At 70.9% G+C, this 16745-nt stretch overlaps 3 protein-coding genes across 4 annotated transcripts; 1 reads left to right on the top strand and 2 right to left on the bottom strand.

The window, feature by feature from the left end:
• Positions 1-631: 631 nt before the first annotated feature.
• Positions 632-3527, top strand: MYG1 (MYG1 exonuclease). Its single transcript, XM_086768742.1, has 7 exons — positions 632-826; positions 1480-1592; positions 1677-1836; positions 2030-2179; positions 2258-2380; positions 2795-2976; positions 3067-3527. The coding sequence occupies exons 1-7, from the start codon at positions 632-634 to the stop codon at positions 3251-3253; spliced, it is 1110 nt and encodes a 369-aa protein (XP_086624868.1). The 3' UTR covers positions 3254-3527.
• Positions 3528-4968: 1441 nt separating this feature from the next.
• On the bottom strand, positions 4969-12163 carry AAAS (aladin WD repeat nucleoporin). Of its 2 annotated transcripts, XM_086768716.1 has the most exons (18): positions 12114-12163; positions 11725-11860; positions 11429-11556; positions 10958-11013; positions 10688-10779; positions 10301-10347; positions 9818-9916; positions 9309-9497; positions 8935-9078; positions 8655-8775; positions 8266-8390; positions 7970-8030; positions 7720-7810; positions 7111-7204; positions 6914-6981; positions 5858-5939; positions 5445-5529; positions 4969-5254 (listed from the first exon to the last, which is right to left on the bottom strand). In XM_086768716.1, exons 2-18 carry the CDS (start codon positions 11845-11847, stop codon positions 5114-5116), a joined length of 1746 nt encoding a protein of 581 aa, XP_086624842.1. In that variant the 5' UTR covers positions 11848-11860; positions 12114-12163; the 3' UTR covers positions 4969-5113. The 2 variants fall into 2 exon arrangements, with proteins under 2 accessions (XP_086624842.1, XP_086624843.1); XM_086768717.1 differs by lacking the exon at positions 9309-9497.
• A 2854-nt stretch (positions 12164-15017) lies between these two features.
• Positions 15018-16163, bottom strand: SP7 (Sp7 transcription factor). The gene has a single exon (XM_086768743.1). The coding sequence runs from the start codon at positions 16161-16163 to the stop codon at positions 15165-15167; it is 999 nt and encodes a 332-aa protein (XP_086624869.1). The 3' UTR covers positions 15018-15164.
• Between the last annotated feature and the right edge of the window lie 582 nt (positions 16164-16745).

Here is a 16745-nt window from a genome sequence, read left to right on the forward strand (position 1 = left end):
GTGCGGGGGGGCGGGGGGGGGGGGGGGGGGCGTGTGGGCTGGGCAGGCCCTGTACGAGGGCCCACGTAGGAGGCTGTGCCCGTGCCCGTGCCCGTGGCCCTGGCCCTGGCCCGTGCCCGTGCCCGTGCCCGTGTCCATACGCGTGCTCGTGCACGTACCACCCCCGCACCGGGGGCGCGCTCCCCAGGAAGCTCCGCCTCGGCTCCGCCCCCCACGGCTCTCCGCAGAGCGCATGCGCAGTCGCGGCCGGGCGGGGCCGGGCGGGGTGAGGCGGCGCATGCGCAATCACACCGAGGCGTGTGCCTGGAGGGGGGGGGGGGTGAGGTGGCGCAAGCACGCGGTGAAGGGGCGGGGCCCACGGTGAACTGGCGCATGCGCAGGGCAGAAGGGCGGGGACTGGGCGGGGCGGAGGCGTGGAAGCCGGGCGCGGCTGGCGCATGCGCGGGGCAAGCGTGCGCGGTCCGGGCGGTGTCGACGCATGCGCAAAGCGGCGGGGAGGGTTCGGGCGGGGCGGGCGTATGCGCCGCCTGTACACCAGACAGGTGGGCGGGAGATGCTGGTGCATGCGCAGTAGGGAAGCGTCGGGGAGAGGACGCCGCGCATGCGCGGTACGGTGGCGCCCAGGCTGCGCATGCGCGGTGCGATGCGGAGCGCCCTGCGCGCCGCCCGCCTCATGGCCGCCGCCGTGAGCGCCGGGACCGGCGCGGGGGTCGGGTCCAAGCGGCCGCGGCCCGAGCCCGCCCCGCGAATCGGCACCCACGACGGCACGTTCCACTGCGACGAGGTGCTGGCGTGCTACCTGCTGCGCCTCCTGCCCCGCTTCCGGGTACGGCCCGGGGCACCGTGCGGCGGGACCGGCGCTGCGGCTTCCTCGGGCCCTCCCTTGCAACCGGGCCGGCCCCCTCCCGGGACCCCTGCAACGGGACAGGGGCACCGGGCAGTGCCCCGGCCCCTGCCCGCCCTCAGGTCCTTCCTCGGGGCCGCCCGTAGACGCCCCGTCCCCTTTCGGGGTCCCCCGTTACCGGGGGCAGCTCTCGGGGTTCCCGGTTACACCCAGGGGCCACCCTTAGGTCCCCAGCCCCTCCTTGGGGTCCCTGGTTGTATCTGCGGGCCATTTTTCGGGCCCCCAGACCCATCTGGGGTTCCCGGGGGCCACCCTTAGGTCCCCAGTTGCCCCTCGCGCTCCCAGTCCCACCCAGAGGCCATCCCTAGGTTCCCAGTCCCTCTCTGGGGTCCGTAGTTGTACCTGCGGGCCGTTTTTGGGGTCCCCAGAATCACTTGGGAGTCCCTGGTGCCACCCAGGGGCCACCCTTAGGTCCCCAGTTGCCCTTTGGGGTCCGTAGTCGCCTGGGGGCCATGCTTAAATTCTCAGTCCCTCCTCAGGGTCCCCGGTCTCCCCAGGGGCAGCTCTCAGGGGGTCCCCGGTCGCTCCTGGGGGGACCACCCTGCCTCCCCGCCCTCACTCCCCCACCTCGGCAGGACGCGGAGGTGGTGCGCACCCGGGACCCCCAGCGCCTGGCCCAGTGCGACGTGGTGGTGGACGTAGGGGGCGAGTACGACCCCGAGCGACACCGCTACGACCATCACCAGAGGTGAGGCCCCCCCACAGCCCCACACCGCCGCCGGGGTCCCCCAGAGGCCGGGGGTCCCTCGGGGCTGACCCCGCGGCCCTGCAGATCCTTCACGCAGTCCATGCGGAGCCTCCGGCCCGACAAGCCCTGGACCACGAAGCTGAGCAGCGCCGGCTTGGTTTACTGCCACTTCGGCTCCCAGATCCTCGCGGGGCTCCTAGGGCAGCCGGAGGACGGCCCCGTCGTGACGGCGCTCTACGATAAGGTACTGGGGGAACTGGGAGGAGGCTGTAACCCCACCAGCGCAGCTCAGCTTTCCCCAGGGCTTCTCCTTGGGCAGGGGTCACCCCACGGAAGTGCGGACCCTGTAAAAGAGGGAGACCAGTTTGTTCCAGCTACTGGTGCGCCGTTGGCCTGCGGCCTGGGCTGACCCCCGCTGTCCCCTGCTCCGTCCCCAGCTGTACGAGAACTTTGTGGAGGAGATCGATGCCATCGACAACGGCATCGCGCAGGCGGAGGGGGAGCCCCGCTACGCCCTCACCACCACCCTCAGCGCCCGCGTGGGCCACCTGAACCCTCGCTGGAACGACCCCGACCAGGACACCGAGGTGGGGAGGGGGAGAACGTGGTGGGGGGGGGGACAGCGTAGGGCCGGGGCCGCCGCTGACCCTCCTCTGCGTCCCCAGGCGGGGTTCAAGCGGGCGATGGAGCTGGTCGGGAGCGAATTCATGGACCGGCTCGACTACTACCACCGCGCCTGGCTGCCCGCGCGGGCGCTGGTGGAGGAGGCCGTCCGGCGGCGCTTTGAGGTACCCACCGGTTCTCAGGGGGGGTCTGAACGTTTTGGGGGGAGCACCGGGGTGAGAAGAGGCCAGACTCCCTCGCCGTAAACCTCCCTGCGCGGCCCAGGGTGCCGTTTGCACCCCGTATCCCTACGCACGGCCGTGTGCCCCCCCTTCTGCTCCCCGCATCCCCCCGCGTGACCGGGTACCCCACAGCCCGTATCCCTACCCGTGCCCCACCTGCACCCGAATATCCCCCTGCGCCCCCACATCCCCCTGCGCACCCCAGTGTCCCCCGCGCACTCGCGCACCCCCAGAGCTCCCCGCGCGGGCCGGGCAGGGCAGCTGGCCGCGGATGCGCGCGGGGAAACTGAGGCACGGGGCGGCGCGGGGGCTGCGTGGGCAGGACCCCGCGTGCCCAGCGCGTCCCCCCGCACCCAGGTGGACGCGAGCGGGGCGGTGCTGGAGCTCCCGCAGGGCGGCTGCCCCTGGAAGGAGCACGTCTTCCGCCTGGAGCGGGAGCTGGCGCTGCCCCGGCCCCTCCAGCTGGTGCTTTTCCCCGACCGCGGCGGGCAGTGGCGGGTGCAGAGCGTCCCGGCGGGGCCGCACACCTTCCAGAGCCGGTGAGAACCGCGTCCCCCCCCGCCGCGGCGGCGTGCCCCCCACCCCGGGGGCAGGTTTTCACCCGCCGCCTCCCCCTCCCCGCCCCGCAGCCTCCCTCTCCCCGAGCCCTGGCGAGGCGTCCGGGACGAGGCGCTGTCCCAGCTCGCCGGCATCCCCGGCTGCGTCTTCGTACACGCCAGCGGCTTCATCGGAGGCAACCGCACGCGGGAGGGGGCCTTGGAGATGGCGCGGCGGACGCTGGCGCAGCGGCACGAGGAGGGAGCGTGCAGCGGATGAGTCCCCCCGTCACGGTCACCCCGAAAGAGACCCCTTGCCCAGCGTGGGGTGGGTTCCAGGGACTGGCGTTGGGGGTGGCCGAGACCGTCCGCGCTCGGCACACGCAATGGGAGCGCAGCGGGACGCTGCCGCCGAGCTGTCTGTCGGCCTGGGCGGGTGTCGCCGCTCCCAGTCCCGGCGCTGGACTGGTGCGAGCCCCATTTCTCTGGAGATTGCCCCCCCATTCCTGTTCTGGGTTCCCAACACCAGTAAAAACCAGTGTGCTCCCAGTGCATTCGCTGCTCAGGCAGCGTGGGGAACGGGGGGCGACCTTGGGGTGCTGGGAGGGGACAGGGCTGTGAACTGGGGGGCAGAAGTGGGTTCAGGCATCACCCCTGCCCCGTGCTGGGAGCGGAACCGAGGCGCCCCGCTGCCCCCCCCCCGCCACGAAACGGTGCATCTGGCCGAAGGAAGGGGGGGGACGCGCGGCCCCCCCGCCTCCAGCGCAGCGCGATGCGGGCAGCCTGGCTGCTGCTGCTGGCGCTGGGGCTGCCCGCCTGCCCCCGGGGCTACCGGTGCCCGCCGGGGCCCCCCCCGGGGCTTCCCCCCGCCGGCGGCCGCAACGAGACGCTGGCGGGGGGCGGGGGGCGGGCGCCGGACGCGGCGGTGCTGGCGGCCGTGGGCGCGTGGCTGGGCGCCCTGCTGCTCTACGTGGGCCGCTACGTGCGGAGGAGCCGCGCCGAGACCCGGCTGCACCTCGAGTACCTGCGGGCGCTGCCCTGCCAACCGCCCCGCCCCGAGGAGGAGGAGGAGGAGGGCGAGGAAGAGACGCTCAGCACCGTCCTCTGAGGCCCCAGCCATCACCAGCAGCAAACTGGGGAGCCCCGAGGGGGTGCAGCCCCCCCCCAGTCCCGCGGTGGGTTCGTACCCCGTTGTTTTTACCCCGCGTCCTCCTGCCGCCCCCGCTCCCCGCGCAGCCCCGGCTGCTGCCGTCCTCGCCCCCGCGTGGGGCTGTCCCTGGCCCGTGCCTCTGGGGGGGATTTGGGGGGGGTCCCGGGGGTGTTTGTGGAGCCAAGGACGCGGGGCGGAGTGGGGCCCCATCATCTCCGCGCCGCGGGCTCGAGCAGAGCGATTTCGGCGTAATCTCGGGGATTAACCGCATGTAATCCTGGGGTTTAACCACGCTGCCCCCCCCCGCCTCCCCCTTAATCCCTGCTCGGGGCGGGGGGGTGCCCATCTGCTCCCCGGGACCGATTTGGCACGGGCCGGGCTCCCGGGGGCTGGCACGCGGCCTCCCGCCCCCTCGCCGCCCCGCCGCAGCCCCAGCCGGGCCGTTGGGGTTTTTATGGACTCGAGTTTTTGGTTCACTCTGGGGCGGGGGGGTGTCCTTCCCCCCCCCTCAAAGCAAAGCCCAGAGGCTGCGCTTGCGGCCAAGGACCCCTCAGCCCCCCTCTGCCCTCCCCTTCCCCTTCTGAACCCCAAAATAAACCCCCCGCAGCCCGGGGGCCGCCGAGGGCTCGCAGCACACGCAGCGCTGCAGGCGGTGCCTTCGTGAAACCGGATCTAAGGTCCTGGGAATGGGTTTTCTCCCGCAGGTTCACCCAGAGCTATTTTTTTTGACGCCAAAAATCAACAGCGGCACCCCGGCAGCACACGCAGACCCGCGGGGCTCCCAGAACTTGCTCCCCCCGAAACGTTCACCCCCCTCAGGGCAAGGAGAGAGCCAGGTGCAGAGGTGAGGGGCAGCGGCGAGGAAGAGCCGGGTTTAATCGTACAGCAACAGCCCCGCGAGCTGCGAGACCCCGAGGCCACGCCGTGGCCCAGAGGAAGATGACGGAGGGAGCGTCCCGGCGCCGGCTCTCGAGGAGGACGCGGGTGTTGTCACAGCTCCGAAAACAGGGGCTGCTCCCGCACACTGGCGCTGGCCAGGACGGTGACGGGGCTGCGGCTGGGGCTGGCGCAGGGGATGTGGGCGCTCACGAAGAAGAAGGGGACGTGGCTGATCTTCCCCGTGGACCAGCACTGCAGGGAGGAAGAGGAGGTGAGGAGGCAGAGGAGTACAGGGGATGACAGCCCAAGCGTCACCCCGTCCCCGTGACGCCGGGGCAAGGACACCTTCCCCGCCCTCGCCGGGGAGGATTTCCCACCCGCTGCTCCGGCCACCGGCCCGATCTGCCCCGGAGCTGCCGCCGAAACCGGGAAGGGCACTCACCACGGTCAGCAGGGCGCCCTTCTTGAAGCAGGGGTGGAAGGCGACGAGCTGGGGCCGCGCGCCGTGCTCGCCTCGCAGGAAACCGCTGCCGGGGAAAGGAAAAAGCCGCGGTTACGGCACAAGCGCGGGGGCAGCGCTCGGGCACAGCGGCAAAACCCGCGGCGCTTTCCGGGCAGGTTGTGGTTGGACGGCGACGTTTGGGCCCTGCCGGGATGCACCAGGAACGGGTTTTGAGGTGGACAACAGACAGCGTGGCCAAAACGCAACGGATCTGGGGGTCAAACGGCTTGAAGCGGGAGCGCAGGAGGGCAGATCGCTCCGCTCCGAGGTGGGTCCCGCTCTTCCCACCGCGCCCCGGGGGATCGCTGCTTTTCAGCCACCCCAAAACCACCCCAGGCCGCGCCGCCACGCACCACGGCAGGAGCTCGAACACGGGGCTGTTGCGGGTGCGGAACACGGCGATGACCGTCTGGCTGCCGGCAGCGTCGGGATGCCCTGCGGGAGGGAGAGGAGGAGCAGTGAGGATTTCCCGTCTCCGGGGACGGCGTGGGCGCGCAGCCGGGGCCCTCAACGCCGGAGCGCAGGCACGGGGGTCGGGTTTTTGCGGAAAGCGGCTGGGCGCCGCGGAGGCTGGGGAGGGCGGCCACCCAGGTCGGGGGAAGCTGGCTGCGGAGCACGTTTTCCCTGCGCTGAGGTGCGCGGGAGCCTGGGGTGCAGCTCTCCGAGACCCTTCGGTCGCTTGGTTTGGCCAAGGAGCTGAGCAAGAAGCCAGGCGACTCCTTTGGGAGCACCCCAGCCCGCAAGGCGTGACGCGGGGCCCCGTCTCTCCCACGGGAAGGTTTTTTCTCCATCCCATCGCAGTTTCTGCGCCGAGATCCTCACAAAACCCACCCGGATACGCAGAGGGCGGGGGGGTGCCAGCTGTGGGAGTCCTGGTCCCCTCAAATTTTCACCCCACTCGGTTTCTTCCCCACTCAGCTTTAAGCACAGCAAAAAAAAAAAAAAAAGCTGAGTGTAGGCCCAGCTTTGGGCTGTCTCCCTGCCGGTGGCGTGCAGGGCAGCACCGCGTTTGGGCGCTCCCTCAAAGGTCCGCTTTGTCGCGGAGCGGCTGCATCCAGGAGAGCCCGAATGGCTCGATTATCCCTGGGGCCGCTGCTGAAAAAAACGGAGCCAAGAGGCCCAGCGGGGCTCCAGGCGTAACGCGGGCACTGCGGGAACACGGAGACCTCGCAGAGGGGTTGGGAGAGGCCGTTCATCCAACTGGAGGCGGGGAGGCGACTCGGACACATCCCCCTCCGAAGGATACGGAGGAGCAGTCACAGCGAGGAAGGACGGAGGGCGGGTGCCGCCTTCCCAGCCCCGCTCCTCGCCCCAGCGGGGTTTGCGCCCCTGCCGCCCGCTGGAAGCGGGGTTTTCGGGCAAAGGCCGGCGCTGGGGCAGGCAGGGCGGAGGCAGCGCCTCCCTCTTACCCCTGATGATCACCGCCAGCCTTTCCCCGGTGGGGTCCCACGCCATGGAGTGGACTTCTCCTCCGATCCTGAAAGCGGCACGAGCGGCAGTGAGATCCCCCCGCTCCGGCCCACGTCCCCAGCGCCGGGGGGCTGCTGCCGAGGGGATCACGGAGCCCCTCCGCCTGCGTTAGGGCAGCGGGCGCAGCCAGACCCACCTCTCCTCCCCGTAGAGCGTCTCGAAGGTGGTCTCGGACAGATCTGCCACGATGGACGCTGTTTTGGAGCCTCCCACTTGCCCCTGCATCTCCCCTGAAACCAAGAGCCTGGTCACTTCTTGTCGCTTACTCAAGTTGTTACGTGGGTCACCTCCCTCCCCAAGCACGCTTTTATTTCCAGAGGGATACGGAATTTCTCTCCGAGCAGCTGCAGAGCCACGTGCTGCTATCCCAGCAGCACCTGCCTACATCTGGCACGGAGGACGGCGGAGGTTTCGCCTGAGCGCCGGCCGCCTCCACGGAAAAAAGCCATGTGAGCTTTCAACCCACGGGAAACGTTTCCCTGCAAACCATCCGTGACTTTACCTGGAGCAAGAAGCAACACGAGGGGGGAAAAACTCAACCCCCCGAGATTCTGTGCCTCAAGAGACCCCTGAGACACCCTTCCCCCTGCGCGTCCTGCGTTTGCCTCCGTCCTTCCGCGCCCACCAGGCTGGGAACCGCAGCTAATAACCGAAAATCCCGTCTGGCCGAGCCCAGCTGCGGCCAAAAGCGAGAGGATCGCCCGGGCCGCCGGCTCTCGGAAAGCTTTGCCTCGGGCAGACTCACCCCGGTACTCAGAGAAGGACAAGGAGTAGATGACGGACTCCCCCAGCACCGTGAAGAGCAGGCGGCTGCCGTCAGGGCTCCAGCACCCCGTCTGCGGGACACAGAGCCGCGTTAGCGCCCGCTACCCAGGCCGGGGAGGCGGCAGCTTGCAAGGAGCCGGCTGGAAACGGGGGATTTTCAGTAAAACCTGGCCCCCAGGGCCTTCGAGGCAACTCCTGCCCCGCATGGGTGGGAAATGTCTCCGTCCCACCTGGCAGCGTCCTTTGATAGTGGGCCACCGCTCGCACGTCCACATCTGAGCCTCCCACACTCTGGAAAAGAGAGCAAAGTGAGCGGGATGAGCAGTTCCTGGGATCTGCCCCAATTCCGCTGCTCCAGCAGGAGCCCACGACGTCAGACCCGAGTACTCCATTTCTCCCCCCACCACATCGGACGCCGTAGGAACGGGAGCAGTTAGGACACAAAAAATCCAGATCCGTTGGTTCTGGAGCGAATTAAAATGATAACAAGGGCTGAAATAAAACGCCCCGCGGGCAGGGAGCTCACCGGAACACCGCGGAGGGCGTGGCCGCCAGGACCTTGCTGCCGTCCGGTGACCAAGCCAAGTAAGTGACACCGCCGCCCCCAAACCACTGCAGCTGGACACAGTTTTCGGTGGACACGTCCCACACCTGGAGCGGGGGACAAGGAGGAGGAGAACGAGCAGTTAGCGCAGCTGTGGGGGAGGTTTCGTGCGAATCGGGGAACACAGACTGATGCTTCCAATTCCCATTTAGGAGCCGCCTAATCCATCCTGCGAGGAAACGCCGCCCAATCCATCCTGCGAGGAAACGCCGCCCGTCCCCAGCCGAACCGTCCCTTGGTGACCCCGCGGCGGGTTCACGGTTCCCGTATCCCGAAAGGCAGCACCCCGGGAGGTACCGCCTCTTCCTCACCAGCATGGCCGTGTCGACCGGCGACGCCGAGAGCAGCCGCTCCCCGCTGGGAGCCCAGGCCAGGCTGGTGACGGGGCTGTGCCCGGGGTAGGACAGCACCTGAGCGCAGCCGGACGAAGGTCTGGAGGGAGAGGGAGAGAGAAACCACTGCGGTGCCGCCAAAAACCAGCGCTGTGTCCCGCGGGAGGACGGGCACCTGCCTGGAACGAACCCCAAACCAACCCCAGCGGGCTCGCAACGAGGCAGGGCAGGGCCGGGGAGACGCGCGGGGGGCTGTCACCTCGTGGAGAGCGAGGTGGGATCCAGGTGCCACACCAGGACGCAGCTCTGGCAGGCGACGGCCAGGATGGAGGCGCAGAGCGGCTTCCAGGCCATGGCGGCCACGTTCCTCTGCAGGCGATGCTTCAGCGAGGGGATGGTGGCGCTGCCGGAGAGGAGGGAAGCGTGACAAAGGGGAAGAACGGGGCACGGAGAGTCCTCACGCAGCCACGCGCCGTCGCCCAGCGTCCTCTCCAGCTCTGACCGCGGTGGGAGCCTAAAAAGCGCTGAGTGGGAAGGGAAGGGAAGGACGCGCCCCACCGTGACCTGCTTCCCCGGGAGAGGGGGGACAGAGGAGATCGCAGCCAGGTGACACCGCACCGTGCCGCAGCGCACCTCGTGCGATTAAGCGCCGCGCCCCATGCTGCCCACCGCCCGGCCCCGGGGTGGGAGATGGCACTTGCTGGCTTGAAATCCCAGCTGGGGGAGAGCGCCCGGGCGGGGAGGCGCGGGCAGGGCTGCAGGACCAGCCGGCAGAGTCTTCTCCTGAGGAGGGCTCTACACGCCCGGGGGGAGCGGGGAGACCTGGAGGAGAAAGGAGACTCAGCGACGGCCGGGGGGTGACAGGAGCCAGGCTGGGTGGCACCCGGGCCGCCCCCAGGAGCTGCGGAGCGGCGGGGGGAAGAAAAACCAGAGCTGAAGTGAGGCCGGAGATTTTTGGAGATGTTCTGGGGACGGACGGTGCCGGCGAGAGCGAACGCCCGGGCGGCGCGGGGCAGAGCCGCCGGGGGACCCTCGGAACGCGCTGGAGGTGGACAGGAGAGGGCGACGCGGGGAGCAGGGGGTCTGCGGAGGCACCCCCCGCCCCGAGAAGCGGCAGGGCCCCGGAGCAGCCCAGCCCTCACCTGTTGGAGTTGTAGACCCGGATGGAGTCATCCAGAAGGGCCACGGCGAACTTGCTGGTGTGGGGGTGCCAGGCGAAGGCGCGGATGGTGCAGCCCGCCCTGGAGGGAGGGACGGGGCGGCGTTTCGGGCTCCAGGCAGCGGGCACGACCACCCAGCAGCCCCCCACGCCGACAAGGGTGGTTCCCAGCGTCACCAGCGAAATGAAACTTCCTTCTCGCTGCTGAGCGGGACCATTTTCTCCGATCAATTCCCCACTCCTGGTGAGGATCTGAAGGAGTTTTCCCAGCCCTGGCCTACGTTAACGCCGTTTCCCCCACGCGCGGCGCACGGGGGCGCACTCTGCCTCTCGCTGCCGTACCCAAACCGGCGCCGCGGGGAGGTATTTGCCCTGACGTCTGTCTGACAGGGAGGCTGAGCGCATAAAAAGTGGGGTGACCCCGTCCTCGCAGCCCGCCCCTGCCGCGGGGTTCCGCAGGACTCACCAGTCCACCGCCTGGGAGAACGCCGCGATCATGTCCTCGCTGCTCAGCTTCGGGAGGGAAGAGTCGACGCTGAGCCAGCAGCGCACGCGAGAGCCTCTGGTACAGCAGCGAGGACCCTCCCAGCATCCAAACCCCCCTTTCCTCCTCCCCCCAGCTCGATTTCAGTCCCTCCGGAGCTGCTGTCCCCAGACCTCCCCAGCGCCCGCTCTCCTCCGTCTTGTGCGGGAAACCTGCAGCGCTTTTAGCTGGGCACCACAGGAGGAATGCTTTGCCGTGTTTTCAGCTGGGAAGCCCTCACCCGCCATCCAAAGCGGCCCCGGCAGCGCGGGACATCCCGCGCCGGCCCTGCCTTCCCGAGCACAAGGGTTAAACCCCGAAAAGACTCACGGAGAGGTGGGGGAACAGGGAGCCGTGCAGCGAGGAGAGCCAGCGGCACACGGCCAGCGCGTAGCTCGAGCCCGTCTTCGCCCACTGCAGCCCTGCGGGGAGGAGAGGACGATCGGAGCTCCCGCCGTCCTCAGGAGAGCCCCGGCGGGCGGAGGGAGCGCAGGCAGGGACGGGACCGACGGAAAGGGGATGGAGGGAACGGACGGATCGAGGTGAGGCACAGAGAGACGCGGGAGATCCCCAGATCCTCCGCAAGCAGCCCGGACTCACCCTCCTCCTCGGCGCTGGCGATCTCCTTCAGCACCCCGCACAGCCCCACGTCCCGCCTGCAGCCGAAAGCTCTGGTCAGCGCCCCTCACCCCGCGTGCCGGCGACGCAGAGCCCGGGCCAGCCCCTCCCCTGTCCCCTCAAAATCCCCCTCGGGGACTCCACAGCAGCTCTCCCCTCAGCTGGGGGCACTTACAACCTCGTCGCCGCTGACCACCGGCCCTGCCCCCAGCTGTGCTGAGCTCTCAGCTGTACTGTGGCCCCCCCGCCCCAAAACTGCCCCAGGGGACTCGGACTGGGGCGCTGCGCTGCCCACCGGTGAGCGCCGACAGGGCGGCGAGGCCTCCGCCGCGCTCCAGGGCGAAGAGGCGGTGTGACAGGTAGGGGAAGGGGGGTTGAGCGAGCAGGCAGCTCCTGGCTTGGCCCCTCGCCGGCGCGAGTGGTTTTCGGGGGGAACGGGGGCTGCGCGCTCACCAGGCGCTGAGGCACCTCTTCCAGAGGGACTCGCGGTGGCGGATGAAGGCCGGGCGCGCGCTGTGCTCCAGGCGGCCGTGGGCTTTGAGCGTCTCCTTGGGCAGGCTGAGGGCGGGCAGGTCGGCCAGCTGCGGGCACGGACAGCGCGCCGGTGGGACCAGGGGCGGCGGGGACCCCCGCCCCCGCCGCCCCTCGCCCGTTGCGGAAAGCGAACGGCGATGTGGGAGCGGGGGGGGGGGGGGGCGAGGAGGGGACACCCCCAGCAGCCGGGGGGACGGGTGACCCCCAGCCCTCACCTGGCTCTGGAAGGCGAGCGGCAGCGGCTCGCACAGGCGGCCGCACACCAGGGCGTTACCGAACTCGTAGAGGGTGACGTCCCCGGGGGGGGGCGGCGGGGGGAACAGCGCCAGGGAGCACATCGCGCCGCGGGGCCTGGGGGGACGCGGGCTGAGGGGCCGCCGCAGCCCCCCGGAGCCCCGCACACCCCGCACCGCCGGCCCAGGAGCGCGGGGTGGGGCAGGGACCCCCCCTTCCCCCCCCACATCATCCCCCCCCGCCGCGCCGGGCCCATCCCGAGGCGCCCCCAGCGCCCCCCACCCCCCGGGGTGTCCCCAGCCCCTCACGCACCCAGCGCCCCGCCCCGCCCCGCTCCCAGCCCCTTCCCGGCCCCGCCGCCCCCCCGCACCCCGGCACGGGCCCCGGTTCCCCCCCGCGGGCGCAGCCCCCGGCCCCGTGGCGGCCGCCATGTTGCCCCCTCCTCACCCTTTTCCCGCGTCCCGCGGACGGGTCCCGGCGAGGGCCAATCCGCCTCCGCGCGCCGCCCCCTTCCGGTAGCGATGGGCGGGGAATTAAAGGGGCCGCGGCTCCATGCCGAGCGGCGTGGGGACCCCCACGGAGGGTCGGCGCCCCCAGCTCCCGGGTCTGCCTCCGCCGTGACTGCAGAGAGCTCGCTCCGCTGACCCGGGGGCTCTCCTGCTGTAAAGGAGGGTGACAAATCGGAGGGGCCTCTTTTGGGGGCGCAGTGCCCCTTTAAGAACGGCGGCGCGCCCCCCGCGGGGGCGGGAAAGTGGCGCGTGCCGGCCGAGCGGCGCCGCGGGACCCGCTCGTGTCCTGCGCCCCGCGTGGGGTCCGCGTGTCACCCGCGTGTCCTGCTCACCCCCTCCCCCCGCCGCGCCTGGGGGTCCCCCTGTGCGGGGGGAGGGGGGGGGTCGCTCGCTTCCGTGGGTGCCCCCCGCGCGCACGGGTCCCGTGGGTGTCGCCCGAGCCTGCCCGAGCCCCGTGGGCGCCCACGCGCCCCGCCCCCCCAGCCCACGTCCCCACCGTGTCCTCATCCCCGCGTCCCACGGGTGGCCACGTCCCCCCCCGTGTCCTCATCCCCGGGTCCCGTGGATGCCCACGCCCCCCCCCCCCATCCCTGCGTGCCCACGTCCCCATTTTTCACCGCACCCAGGCCCACCGGTGCCCACATCCCCCATGTCCCCGCCCAACCCCCCATCCCCGGGACCCGTGGGTACCCACGGCCCCCGTTTCACCATCCCCAGGTCCCACGCGTGCCCATGCCCCCCCCCATACCCCGGTCCCACGGGTGCCCACGTCCCCCCCATGTCCCTCCCCTCCCTCCCATCCCCGGGACCCGTGGGTACCCACGGCCCCCCGTTTCACCGTACCCAGGTCCCACGCGTGCCCACGTCCCCCCCCACACCCCCATACCCCGGTCCCACGGGTGCCCACGTCCCCCACGTGTCCCCGCCCCCCCCGTACCCCGGTCCCACGGTTGCCCACGTCCCCCACGTGTCCCCGCCCCCCATCCCCACGTCCCGTGGGTGCCCACGCCCCCCCGTTTCACCGTACCGAGGCCCCACGGGTGCCCGCAGCCCCCCCAGCCATCTCCGTGGGTGCCCCCCCCGCCCTGGATGGCTCCCAGCTCCCGTTTCGGGCTCCCGGCCCCCCGCCCCGCTCTCGGCTCCCTTTGATCCCGCTTATCTCCCTGTTTTCCTTCGCGGCCGCAGAAGTTATTTTAATTTCTGTCAGGATATTAAATAAAGGCTGCGGCGGCGGGGGGGGCGGGGGGCCCCGCATTCCTCCCCCGGTACGGGCCGGGGGGGTCCATAGGGAGACGCCGATTTGGCCGGCGCCGCCGGCAGAGCCGCCGCAAGGGTTGGCGTGGCCTGGGGGGCTTCGCTCGGGCCGGTGACGGGGGCTGAATTCCCCCCCCCACCCCCAAAAAATAAACCCTGAGTGGGACAGCGGGGCGGGAAAATCGGGGGGGCCGTTGGATGGATTTGGGCTCCGTGGTTTGGGAGGCTCCGGGCGGTCGAGGCCTCGGTGGCCGCCGGGTCGGGGTTTGGCTCGGGGACGCTGGCACCGGCCCACCCACGGCGAGCGGCAGCGGGGCTGGTGGGGGTTTTTTTTTTAGTTTTAATTATTTTGGGGGGGGGGGAACACCCCAAAAAGAGCAAACTTGCATCCCGGGCTGGGGGGCTGGCGGGACAGCTGGCACCCGCCGTCCCAAATTCCCCCCGACGCCATCCCGGGGGCGGCTCTGTTGCCCTCCGCGGCGCTGGGACCCCTCCGTGCCTCGGTTTCCCCGCCCTGGACTGGGGAGGGGGACGCAGGCGCTGCCCCCCCCCCAAATCCCCGGGGACACCGGGGTCCTGCGGAGCCGTGGCCGCCGTGACTCGGCCCCCGGGGCGGGGGGTGGCCAGCGGGGGCCCCGCCACGCTGGCACGGGGACCCGTCCCCCCCGCGGGGACGGTGGGTGCCAGCGCCCCCCCCTCGCGCTGGCGCAGGAGCTCGTTTCCGCCTTTTTCCGTGGCTTTTTTAGATTTTGGGGTTTTGGGTTTTTTTGGCTTTTTTTTTTTTTTTTTTTTTTTCCAGAAAAGCCCCAAAATGGGCCTGGGCGCATCAAAGGGCTGGCGGGAGCCCAGGGCGCTGGGGTGGGGTGCTCGGAGGAGGGGGTGTGGGGTCCCCCACCAGCCCGCAGCGCCCCGAATCCGGGGGGGGGGCGGCGCGTGGACCCCCGCCCTCGATGTTGCCGCGGGGAAACTGAGGCGCGAGGCAAAGCTCGGCCGTGCTCACGCGTGTTCCTGCGCGCACGCGTGTCCGTGTTCCCGCCGTCCGTGGGGTGGTGGACACACGGTGTCGGGGTGGGGGCACACGCGTGTGTGGGGCGAGGCTGCCCCCCCATGCGGGTGGAAAATCCCCGTCGAGGGCGGCCGGGTCCATCCCTGTGACGAAGCCGCCCGGCCTCAGCCCCGCGGGCGCAGGAGGAGGGGGCTCGGTTCCGCTGTCACGCCTTGGCGCTCCCTTTATTGCTTTTTTTAAGTTTTTTTTTAATTTTTTTTTTTTTAAGGGGGGGGTCAGCCAGCTAAAAAAATGAGGAGGGGGTACATTAGCGCCTAACGAACCGGGCATCCTAACGAGGCCGGGGTGGGGGGCGGAGGAGAAGGGGCGAACCCTGTCCCTGAGCTCTGTGCGGGGGGGCACGAGGCGGCCGGCGAGGTTTTTGGGGGCGAGAAGATTTGGGGAGGGGGGGTTCGCCTTGACACCCCCCCCCGCCAGCGAGCCCCAGAGCGCTCGGAGAAACCCCCCCCCCCATAATTTAAGACATAAATTATAACTGATAACGAGGGGAGCTGCCGCCGGGGACGCGGGGGTTTCGGGGCGGCGGGGGGGGGGCAGCACCCAATAAATATCCCCGGCGGCGCGGCGGAGGAGGAGGACGGAGGCCGAGGGCTCAGATCTCCAACAGACCGCCGGCGTCGGGGCTGCCGCTCTCTTTGGCGGGAGAAGCCGGCGCCGCGCGCGGAGAAGCGGCGGGGGGCTGCTCCCCGGGGCCGGGGTTGGCCTTGGGGGTCCCGCCGTCGGCGTGGGTCTTCTGGTGCTTGCTGAGGTGGTCGCTGCGGGTGAAGCGCTTGCTGCAGAGGAGGCAGGTGAACTTCTTCTCGCGGGTGTGCGTGCGCACGTGCCGCTCCAGCTCGTCGCTGCGCGTGAACCTCTTCCCGCAGAAGAGCCAGTTGCAGACGAAGGGCCGCTCGCCCGTGTGCCAGCGCAGGTGGGCCTTCAGGTGCGAGGCCTTCCCGTAAACCTTCCCGCAGCCCGGGATGTGGCAGCTGTGCACGGGTTTCCGGCGGGACCCCCCCGCGCCCCCCAGGCGCTCCGATTCCTGACAGTTGGGGCAATCGCAGGTGGGCCGGCCGCTCAGCGCCCCGCCGCGCGGTCCCTTGGGGGTCTCGGCGGCGGCGGCTGCGGCGGGGGGTTTCGGGGCCGGGGGGCCGGCGGGGTTGTTGGCGTAGGGCGGCGGGTTGAGAGCCCCGAAGTCGGAACCGTAAGCGGGAAGCGGGGGGCTGAGGGTGGCTTGGCCCTGCAGCCCCTCGGCGCCCGTGGGACCCCCCAGCCAGCCCCCATTGGGGTGCACGTCCCACCAGGAGGGCGCCGCCGGCCCCGAGCCCCCCGGCAGCCCCCCGCCGATGCCCCCCTTGTACCACGAGCCGTAGGGGTGCGGCATCTCCAGCGAGGGGTAGACCCCCGGCAGGCAGTCGCCCGGTGGGTGCCCCTTGGCCGCCACCACCACGGGGGCACCCAAAACCTCCTGGGTGCCGGTGGGCGCGGGGAAGGGGTGGCCGAAGGGGCCGTAATCGGGGGCGTAGGTGCCGGGCGACGCTTGGGGGCTGGCGGAGGGGGAGAGCAGCCCCGGGGCGCTGGGGAAAGCGGCGGCCGCGTAGGTGTCACCCATGGCGGGCAGGGGGGGCGAGGGGGGGTGGGGGGACACGCGGGTGGGAGCACCCCAGGAGGCGGCGAGGCGAGGGGGGAGGCGGCGTCAGCGGGGGCACGGGGCCATGGCGCACGGCGGCCTGCGGGAAGAGGGAGAGGGGTGTCAGGGGGATGGGGGGGGGGAGACGGGGTGCCGGGGGGCACCCAGTAGTGGGAGGGGACACCCAGCTTTGGGGAGGGGGAACCCACTGCAATGAGGCACCCAGTTTGGGGGGGCATGCCCAGTACAATGGGGTAACCGGTGCTGGGGGGCACCCAGTAATGGGGGGTATTAAGCACCATGGGGCACCCAGTTTTGGGGGGCACCCAGCCCCCGGCAGCACCCACACCCCAGCTCCACCCAGCCCCACGCTGTTGCCCCTCACCCTCCCTGCGCAGCCCCCCGCCCCCCGCGCTCCCCCGTGCCTCAGTTTCCCCCCTGCTCCCTCTCCACCCGCAGAGCGGCGACCCCCTCGCAGGGGCTTCTCTGAGGGCTCGTAGCGGAGTTGCACCAGCAGCGGGGGCCCCCTCCCCGCCGCCCCTCGCTCCCAATCTCGGCTCCTTC

This window comes from Chlamydotis macqueenii, chromosome 29, assembly GCF_036417535.1.
Source record: "Chlamydotis macqueenii isolate bChlMac1 chromosome 29, bChlMac1.mat, whole genome shotgun sequence".
Classification (NCBI taxonomy): domain Eukaryota; kingdom Metazoa; phylum Chordata; class Aves; order Otidiformes; family Otididae; genus Chlamydotis; species Chlamydotis macqueenii.

Excerpts from the sequence above, each read along its gene's own strand:
- MYG1 (XM_086768742.1), top strand. The coding sequence starts at position 632 with ATGCGCGGTGCGATGCGGAGCGCCCTGCGCGCCGCCCGCCTCATGGCC. Across the intron at positions 1,837-2,029 it reads TGACGGCGCTCTACGATAAG|CTGTACGAGAACTTTGTGGA; the intron begins GTACTGGGGGAA and ends CTCCGTCCCCAG. Across the intron at positions 2,977-3,066 it reads CCGCACACCTTCCAGAGCCG|CCTCCCTCTCCCCGAGCCCT; the intron begins GTGAGAACCGCG and ends CCCGCCCCGCAG.
- AAAS (XM_086768716.1), bottom strand. The coding sequence starts at position 11,847 with ATGTGCTCCCTGGCGCTGTTCCCCCCGCCGCCCCCCCCCGGGGACGTC. Across the intron at positions 8,031-8,265 it reads ACGCCCTCCGCGGTGTTCCG|AGTGTGGGAGGCTCAGATGT; the intron begins GTGAGCTCCCTG and ends TCTCTTTTCCAG. Across the intron at positions 5,255-5,444 it reads AGGGCGCCCTGCTGACCGTG|TGCTGGTCCACGGGGAAGAT; the intron begins GTGAGTGCCCTT and ends TCCTCCCTGCAG.
- SP7 (XM_086768743.1), bottom strand. The coding sequence starts at position 16,163 with ATGGGTGACACCTACGCGGCCGCCGCTTTCCCCAGCGCCCCGGGGCTG.